At 31.7% G+C, this 10,236-nt stretch overlaps 3 protein-coding genes across 3 annotated transcripts; 2 read left to right on the top strand and 1 right to left on the bottom strand.

Annotated features, from left to right (window-relative positions):
• Positions 1-3,116: 3,116 nt before the first annotated feature.
• Positions 3,117-5,102, top strand: SAPINGB_P001512 (uncharacterized protein; the record flags this gene model as incomplete). The annotated part of the gene is made up of 1 exon (XM_031996233.1): positions 3,117-5,102. One exon carries the CDS (start codon positions 3,117-3,119, stop codon positions 5,100-5,102), a length of 1,986 nt encoding a protein of 661 aa, XP_031852124.1.
• Positions 5,103-5,540: 438 nt separating this feature from the next.
• On the bottom strand, positions 5,541-8,597 carry SAPINGB_P001511 (uncharacterized protein; the record flags this gene model as incomplete). Its single annotated transcript, XM_031996232.1, has 2 exons — positions 5,541-8,366; positions 8,478-8,597. The coding sequence occupies 2 exons, from the start codon at positions 8,595-8,597 to the stop codon at positions 5,541-5,543; spliced, it is 2,946 nt and encodes a 981-aa protein (XP_031852123.1).
• Positions 8,598-8,946: 349 nt separating this feature from the next.
• SAPINGB_P001510 (uncharacterized protein) lies at positions 8,947-10,191 on the top strand (the record flags this gene model as incomplete). The annotated part of the gene is made up of 1 exon (XM_031996231.1): positions 8,947-10,191. One exon carries the CDS (start codon positions 8,947-8,949, stop codon positions 10,189-10,191), a length of 1,245 nt encoding a protein of 414 aa, XP_031852122.1.
• Between the last annotated feature and the right edge of the window lie 45 nt (positions 10,192-10,236).

The following is a 10,236-nucleotide window of genomic DNA, read 5'->3' as shown; positions in this document are numbered from 1 at the left end:
CACTAATAGTACTATTTTTTTTTTTATCATGCCTTTTGATCCATATAAGCTATATATTTTTTTTTCTTTTCAAAGCCCACTTGTTTTTTGAAAAAAAAAAAAAAAAAACATTTTGTTTACCGAACCGGACGTTCTGGAAGAAGTGTAGCAATAGCTTTAGAATATTATCACCGAATCGGAAGTTATGACCGGTTTGTAACTAGAAGTTAAGCCATACCATAATTATGCAAATGATCTTCTCCATAATTCTACAAGAGAAGCACTTTTGGTTGATAGCCCTTAGCATACCGGTGTTCCTGTACTTTAGTATATAGTCTCCGAAGTTAAAATTATTAGTTAGTCTAAACTCGCTTCTTCAATGATACGACCATTTTTTTTTTTTTCTTTTATTAAAAAGTCTAACTGAAGAATTTTATGGAAAAAAAAAAAAAAATTTTTTTTTTAGACAGTTATCAAGCATTCTATTTTGTAACCAGCAAGATTTTATTGATTTATTGATTTATTGATACAAATACTTTTTATGTAAGAAAATCATGGGGGGGTGGAATTAAATTTTTTTTTATTTTTATTTTTATTTTTATTTTGATTGATTTTATCCATTAAATATTATATAATTGATAAATCATATTTCTCATTAAAGTTATTAATAACTTTATTGCACAGTAAAGACAATTATATAAAGTTTGAACCAAGGACATTATTATTATTATTATTATTATTATTATTATTATTATTATTATTATTATTATTATTATTATTATTATTATTATTATTATTATTATTATTATTATTATTATTATTATTATTATTATTATTATTATTATTATTATTATTATTATTATTATTATTATTATTATTATTATTATTATTATTATTATATAAGTTACTTTGAATCAAACGTTATTATTATCACTGAAATTTTCTTTTAACATGTGGTATTTTTTTTTTTTTTGACTAATGGTGTGTAGGAATAATTTGTTAAAAAAAAATTAATAAAACGCAAGACATTTTTCAAGATAAACCTCAAGAAATTAAACCAAAATAAACCTTTCAGTATTGTTGATTATTATTTAGAAAAAAAATATTAAAAATATAAAATATGAAAGTTTAATTAACTAATAATAAAGAATCTAGGACAAAAGTATTTTTTCTTTTAACAAATTTGTTAAAAAAAAAAAGCAAATTAAAAATTGAAAATTGGCAAAAAATAACAACAATAACAACAAAAATAATAAAAATTCCATTTTCATTTTTCATTTTTCATTTTTCATTTTTCATTTTTCATTTTTCATTTTTCATTTTTTTTTTTTCATATGATATCATTTTCAAAAGTTTCCTAATTTATAAAAAAACTTGGAGATACTAAATTAGGAATATGATTATTTCATCATTTAAAAAAAAAAAAAAAAAAAAAATTAGAAATTAAACTTCAACTGTAGTAAACTATGTTTTTAATAATAGAAAGAATAAAGAAATTTAATCTAAAATTTTTATTATTATAATAATATAATTAGTATTTATTTAATATACGTCAATTCATTCAATTCAAAGTTACATATTTTCCTCTTTGGTTTTTTTTTTTTTTTTTTTTCTTCTTTTACTCCAAAATGATATACCAAAAATGAATTTTAATGTTTCACTTTAACCATTTATCGATGATGATGTAAAAAATCAAAAGGGTTTTTTTTTTTTTTTTTTTTTGTTGCAAAATTAAATCAAATATCTTTCTCATTAATTACTTTTAAATGTAACAATGAATTTATTGTTAAGTGTGCTCACTGCAACTATCTTTAAAAATGAAAAAAAAAAAAAAAAAAAAAAAAACTTAAAAAGAACAAAAGGCATGCTTATTACTACTACATAGACCCTTTTAATCTCAATAATTGATATAAAATCTTTTTGACAGATTTTAAAATATACTTTCAGCAAAGTGTATGCGTCAAAAAAAAAATAAAATAATTATATATATATGGAGTTTCTCGTCAAATATTTGGTCTAAAAAAAAAAAAAAAACTTAAAGTGAACAAATTAATTGATTATGATCGAAATAATTATTTCAAAATGATTGCTTATTATATTTATTGATTTCAAGGATGAATATTATTTTTTTTTTTAACAATTACACTTTTTTCTAAAAATATATATATATATTTAGTTTTTGATTTTTTGTGATTCTACAGCAACATTTGATTGTTAAGAGTGATTATTCCAAAAAAAAAAAAAAAAAAAAAAAAAAATTATTTAAAGGGTTTTACATCACTCAATTTTAACTCTGATTATAAAAGAATTAACTTTCAAGTAATTTTCAGATAAAAATTTTATGATGATGATTAGAGAATTTAGATATCGGGATTATGTATATATAAAGTTTTTTTTTTTTTTTTTCAATCGAGGGAAAAGTTGAAAATTCATACAAACCCAATTCTTAGAGTCGTTAATTTCTATATATTCTTATATAAGATATTTTCTTCTATTTCTATTTCTTCTTCTTCTTCTTCTTCTTCTTCTTCTTCTTCTACTTCTACTTCTATTTTACATTCTAATTACCGTTGCATTTAATTGAATTGATATAATTATAATGAACCCTTTTTTCTTTCTTTCTTTCTTTCTTTCAACAATTACATATTTATTGTTATAAAGATTTAATTTTAATTGAAGCAACATTTTTTTCAGGTCAATAATTATTATAATTAATTATAATTAATTATAATATTCAAAAGATTAGTAATTTTATGTTAATTACAAATTTTAAAAATCATTGTAACAACCCCCCACCCCCACCAAAAAAAATAAAAATTTTTTTTTTTTTTTTTTTGCCATCAAAGTGTAATAGAAACAATCGGCTCTCTGATCAGATCAAACACGAAAGGTCACTACTACTACTACTGATTATTATTATTATTATTATTATTATTATTATTATTATTATTATTATTATTATTTTTCCCTCTCTCCCCCGGCACTTTTCCCCGACTTCAACCTCTTGTCAGACTCTTTTTCAAAATTTATTTATTTAAATTTTTTTTTTCACACTTACCCCCTCCCTTATTTCTGTGTCTTTCTTGTTAACATATATATATATATATCTCAAGAACTTAATTTATATATCTAAAAAGATGTCTGTAAACAAACCCATAGTCGATTCTTCTATAAACCAGACTTTATCAAATGGTACCAGCAACGGTACAACAAATCAATCAAACTCCTCTACAGCATCCACGGCCTCCTCCTCGGTTTTATCGTCAGCTGCATCGTCTTCATCGTCTACACCTACAACCTCTTATTCTTCTTCTTACTCGGCTCTTCCAAGCTCTTTCGCATTATCTGAAACTGGATCATCACCAGATACTAACCAGATGAATGGGTCTACTTCCAAGTTTTATCTTGCAAATAACCTTAATATTGTAAACTCCAGCGATAGCAATCCAGTTTCTCCCGTTTCTGGAGAACATGGACTTGGACTTCCAGGAACAATTCAAACTAAAAAAACAATACATCCTCTACATCATAAACGTGCTAAAGAACTCGCTAAACGAGATCCTTCTTGCTACGTCCATCAAAAATTCGATCAGATTGTTGAAGTTGACAAAGATATCAATGCCTTGTCTATAGCTTCACAAGAAGGAGCACGAATCTCCCACCAACGTCTTGTTAAAACAGCTTCTGATGTTCGTGAACTTGCAAAACGTTTGGGACGTGCTACTATTAACGTCAACACTAAATCTGTCATGATTGTTACAAAAGCTAGAGATAACTCATTGGTCTATTTAACCCGTGACCTTGCATACTGGCTTATTAATGATGCTCGGAAGGTGGTTTACGTGGATATTAAGTTACAAAAGTCAAAACGGTTTGGCTCTGAGAGTCTTTTAAAGAGATTCCCTAAAGATATCCCCGCTTCCAATTTACGTTATTGGACAAGAGACCAAGCTATTGTTTCTCCACAATTATTCGATCTTGTCATCACTCTAGGCGGAGATGGCACAGTCCTATATGTCTCCAAGCTTTTTCAACGAATCGTCCCCCCAATTATCTCCTTTTCCCTAGGCTCTCTTGGTTTCCTCACTAATTTCAGAATCGAAGAAGCAAAAAGAGTTGTTTCTAAAATCTTTGAAGATGGTATAAATGTTAATCTTCGTATGCGATTTTCCTGCTCAGTTCATTCTTATGATGGAACCGTCTTAGCATCTCATGAAGTACTTAATGAGATTGTCATTGACCGAGGCCCATCCCCCTGGGTATCTATGCTTGAACTATATGGAAACGACGCTCTTCTTACAGTGGTTCAAGCAGATGGCTTGATTCTTTCAACCCCTACTGGATCTACCGCTTACTCTTTGTCTGCAGGTGGATCTCTTGTCCATCCAGAAGTCTCCGCTGTTTCTGTTACCCCTATCTGCCCCCACACATTATCTTTCCGACCTATGCTATTACCTGATTCAATGGTGTTGCGTGTTACAGTTCCTAAACACTCACGGTCGACTGCTTGGGCATCGTTTGATGGACACGACCGTACCGAACTTAAACCAGGCTATTATGTTACAGTAAAAGCATCACAATTCCCTTTCCCAACAATTGTTTCAAGTCCAACGGAGTACATTGACAGTGTCAGTAGAACGCTAAAATGGAATGTTCGACAACAACAAAAGCCATTCGAACACTTGTTATCCAAGGAGTCTCGGCGAAAATATCAAAACATTGATCTTCGCGATAATTTATCAATTGAAGAACGAATTGCTGAAGAAGAGCGTGAAGATGCAATTGAAGTTGAAGAACATGAACTCAAGTATGAACGACGATACCTTAGCTGGAAAGGGAAAAAAAATGGTCGCACCAACAGTGACCGAAGCCCCAGTGTCAGATTTTCTCTGCGTAAAATCAAAAGTATTGATGAACCAGGCAGAGGATATTCATACCGAGATGAATATAAGCTTAGTGGTGAAATGTTTAATGAGCTTGAAAATGAAGGAACATCGAGTGATGAAGAGAAATCACAAGCTGTGGCTGATAATTCTCTAGGTGATGATGATAATGATATCAACTGCGACAATGATTCCAACAGTTCACATGAACCTGATTACGATATTGATTATGATGAATAAATGTGAAAAATATAATAATTTTTGCTTGAAAACAATATTCCTGTTTCAAACAAATGGTAGAGTTAGATTTTTTTTTAATTAATAGTTCCTGGCATTGTTTTGTATAGTTTATTTTTATTTATATTATTTGAGGCTTTTTTTTTTTTCTTTTAATGAATAAATATTTAATCTATTGAAAATAGAAATTCTGGTCATCTTGAAACACTTTTATTTATAAATGTATCATTATGAATCATAATTGACAATGTTCACTGAATTCTGCAAAAGCAGTTATTTCTAAAAAATATAAATATATATAGCAAAATCGATAGTGATAGATATTGATAAAAACGATATAATATCTAACATTCCAATTTACAGAGGTGTTCTCTTTTATACTAAATTATGATTTTAAAATACAAATAATATACACGTTAAAATACTTAATAGGTTTAGTGGCTAATGACTTTCTTTGCCAAACAATTGAGAACGAACATAAAATAGAGCATTTAGTTCATGCAAAAATTCATAAAACGATCTTTCATTTAGTCGTTTTTCTACATTAGCATCAACTTTTTCACTCTTAATTACCTCCTCATCTTTTTTTTCTGCTGTTGTTTCTTTAGTTTCGTTGACATTGTCATATTTTGAAGTTGAACTGGAAGAAAGAGACAAAAAGTTTAATGATTGAACCATGAGTTTCTTACTGCCTCTAAAAGGTGACGTAGACATTTCAAGAGCCCAACGTCCAAGTCCTGAAGTTCTGCGATTTTTGCCATCATATTCTCCTGGTTTTATTGAAGTAGTTGTTTCCAATGAAACAGTAGAAGTTTCCGATAAAACAGGGTATCTTGGGTCACCTTTCGTCGCTTTCAAACTTTTTAAACTTTGGTCATCTTGAAATTCTGAAAAATTGCTTAAACTTTCATGTGATCCCAAATTTTCATTTTCGGGAGTCAAACTCAAAGTGTCAATAGAAATTGATTTATCAAAAGGTACAGCTTCTTCTGGGGGTTCTTTAGTTTTAGGGTAAATGTGGTGAATCACAGATTTTTTATCATCGTCATCTGAACAAGCAGATAAATCAGTTTTTAAACCATCAACAGATCTTGCAGTATCGGAAAAAGAAGTTAAATTTAAAGACTCATTAGCATTTAAAAAGTTGTTCTGTGACATATCCAGAGTTTCACTTTTGTTATTTATCTCGTCATTATTACCAGGAGCATCTATTCCTGCTTCTTTCATTTCATTTAACTTAGAGTTGACCAGCACTTTGGTGAGACCTTCAATATTATTCACAAGCACATCAAGAACCCAACCTCGTAAATCAACATAGCCCCAAGCTCCTAGACGAATAATTACCTGAGTCAAAGCCAAATTTTCAGCAAACCCATTCTCAAAGTAATGACTAAATCGCTCGTTAATGACTTGCTCAATCACATTTTTTTTGTGGATAACTAAAGATTGGTTATCAGAATCAGCTCCTGAGTTTCGACTTTGACATTCACTTCTCGACAATATTTTGGTTTTATCTGAAGTAATTCTATGGACACTTAAGGACTCTGTTTTAAATTGAACCTTTCGTGACTGTGTGAACTTTTTCATTTGTAAATTGGAGATTTCTTCAATCTCACGTTGGTAGTTAGAAACAACTTCAGGGTTCAAAGAAAAGTGACTAAAAAATTTGAGAGTTTCAGTCAAAGCAGTTGAACGTTTCATAATTTCGTTTCTGGTCAAATTACTATCAAGGCTTATTATTTCGACATAATTATTTTCATCTTCAGGTAACTTTTGAAAATCTAATTCCACTTGACTCATCATATTTTGAACTGTAATCAATTCTTCCTCCGGATGAATGCTAGCTGGGAACCTTGAGAAGTTTCCTTTTCCATCAATGGAGGTTATTATGTTGGTTGTTGGTATCAGTTTATTTATAACGTAAGGATAATATTTTGCAATTAATATAGCTAGTAGTTTTAAAGTGCATGCTCTTTTATTTGTATCTGAGGACCCTAATGTTGTAGTCATTATATCAAACAATGTAAGCAGAGGCTTTTGATGAATGGAGTTGGAAGAAAGAGAGCTACTAGTACTTTCAGCAGTATTGGGACGACGTTTCCTTGATCTAGCAAGAATTATGGGATTATTTTCAACCACTTGGCCCATAAAATAGCAAACAATAAGTTCACTTAATCTGTTATTTTGTAAGTAGTTGAGAATAGTGGCCAGGATTTCAATAAGAACGTCTGAATACCCACCCTCTGAATCTGTGGTTTCAATTATTGATGGGTATAAAAGCTGGCGAACAAATAACGCGTCAAAATTATAGACAAGATGATCAGCAAGGTCATCAATATCATTGCAGAATCCCATAATGTCTTGCCAAAAAAGAAAATAAGAAAGAAATGTTTTCAAATCTTGATTGCTGTTGATAGAATTATTGTCAGAATCCAACTTTATTTCTTTTTCCTCATTAGTCATCTGTTCAAATGTAATTTCAGAGTGATTGATTGACCCTTCTTTTGACATAGCTCGACAAAGCTGCGAGTACAAGGCACCTAAGCCTGATGCCATAAACCCTCCCAGATCGCTGTCAATTACCCACTGAGTAATTGGTTTGTATGTCGAAGCTACTTCCATTAGGTATAATAATGCTGTTCTTGAAACTTCACCAACTTTGCCTCCGTGATGTATGTACTCTAGAAGTAAGTAAAACATAGGGAATTCGCGGTTGTATTGTACATCAGAATTTACTGATTTTGCTTTTTGATTTTTAGAATCCTTTTTATTCTGTTCTTCTTCTTCTTCTTCTTCACTAAATTCATTTATGGGGTCCTCTTTCTTTTGGAGAACTGGAGCCCCGCAAAAAGCCTCGATTATTTCAAACCAAGAAACCAAAAGTCTTGGAGTACGTCGCATAAGCGATGCCAGACAAAGAAGAAAGTCCGCAAGACTTTGCTCTAAAGAACCATTAACAATGGGGTAATTTAATAAGGATTGGAGAACCGACGTTATTCCCAAAACCATATCCCTATCTTTTGCTAGAGCTTCATCATGCCCACAAACCTTTTCGACAAGAATCTGGAGTAGATTAAAAACCAAGACCAAGATGTTAGTTGGGAGTTCTCTAAACTTTGCTCCCAGTGTCACAAGTCCATTGTTTCTAAGAAAGTATATCACGCATATGGCATAATCATCAGCCTCGAAAACCTGAGTTAGATTGATTAGTGCTGTTTGCAATTCCTTATACGACCGAGTCTCAGGGTCACATTTTCGAAGTAGTTTCTATAAAAAAGTTAATTAATATATATCTAGATTTTGTCTCGTAATATTGCGTAAAAGAAGTTGGATTTCAAATTTTTTTTTTTGCTCATAAACAAGCGTTAAATTACATACTAAAATTTCGTATGTGGCGTCCTTTGTAGTGGCAAGATTTGGAGTTATCTTTTGTAGGTTTTTATCAGATTTAGATCTTTTAAGAGATCCAGCTGAAAATATACTCCATAAGGGTTCCATATCGAATCACCAGTGCACTGGAGAGAAACACTGACATGATATTGATAATTGGGGTGTTAAGTTTTAATGTGTGTGTGTGTTTTTTTTTGACAAGTTTTGGCGAGGGCTGGTCTTTTTTTTTTTTTTAATATAGCGTTAACAACATTGTTACAATCAAACTAAAACATATCCAAACCCTCAGTGGCCAACACACTACGCGTATCAGACACCATGTCAAAATTCTCATCAACAAGGGTCCATCCAGCCTTTGCATTAAAATGTTGGAAATCCGCATGTTTTTTCATAAAAATTTAAAAAAATATTCCTATTTCTTGTTTTTTTAGAAATTTCTGTCTTTAGATAATTCAAAATGTTGAACACAGAGGGTGGTTTCCGCTCTACAGATACCCCGGTTTCCCGCGAGTCTTTAGCAACCTCTAGAAGTAGTGGACAAACATTGCACTCCTCATCGTCTTCTGGTTCATCTATTGGATCAGTGGGATCATCTTCTTCTACTGTAGGCAATGGAGTTAAGAAACAACAATATCCTACTGCTCCTGCTAGTGGCTTGAGTGCGTCCAAGTACAACACCTCTTTCAAAGATACTTCACAATTTGGAGCACAAAGATCTCAAATAAACCACGTTCATTTTCAAAAAAGCACACCAGTTCATTCCTCTGCTTCTTATTTTTCTAATTTTAATGAACCGGTAGATACTAAGAAAATCCAGCTCTTTAATAATTTTGGCAACGATTACTCTGATCATTACCTACGAACTGGAGTACTTCCCCAAGTTCATGTTCAAAATTCTGATATGCCACTTGTTGGATACCCCAGACTTCAAAGACTTCACGAACTAAAGGCAACACACACTCTTCATCATGCTTGTACACCATATTGTGCTTCCATGCCGGTTCCAGATATGCCGTCAACACTCCAAAAATGGGCTGCGCACGATGGCCTTATTTTTGATGTTGTTATGGTAGGAGGATGTTATCCATATGCACCATCATTAAGCACATTGGCATCTTTGCCAATTCCTCAGTTGACTCCTCGTCCAAGCATTGCGCTTATATGGGTACCTGGTTATGGATTAGATACTGCACGACAAGCTTTGGAGGCCTGGGGATTCCGCAGAAGTGAAGATATCGTATTCATGTGTCGCTCGCGCGAATCAGTGTACTACCCTCCACAGCATGAAGATGACATTATTGAAAAATCAACTTGGCACTGCCTTTTAGGACTGAAAGGGACGCTTCGTCGTTCTGAAGATACTGACTTAATCAACTGTAACGTTGATACAGATATCATTGTTGAGACTTTAAAAGAGAGAGCGTGCATTGTACCTGAACAAATGTATTCAATAATTGAAAATTTCACGCTTATGTCTCGCAGGATTCATATAATTCCGGGGTATGCTGGATCTTCCTTACCTGTTCGGCCTCGCCCTGGATGGGTTATTGTTTCTCCAGAGGCACCGGCTAACAATTTTTTGCCTCAGACATACTTAAACGAGATGAGAGTTTTAGGTCATAGAGTACCTGTAGACCCAGAAATTGATCTTTTGCGACCGAAGACCCCTCCCAGAGCCAAAAGGGGAGTTTCTATGAAATAGTTTCATTTTTTGCAAATTGCTTATATATATATATTTTAATTTCTA

Source organism: Magnusiomyces paraingens (assembly GCF_902498895.1).
Source record: "Magnusiomyces paraingens strain CBS 517.90 genome assembly, contig: contig1, whole genome shotgun sequence".
Lineage (NCBI taxonomy): Eukaryota > Fungi > Ascomycota > Dipodascomycetes > Dipodascales > Dipodascaceae > Magnusiomyces > Magnusiomyces paraingens.
The sequence above is the reverse complement of the archived record's forward strand: the minus strand, read 5'-3'. Positions and strand labels throughout refer to the sequence as shown.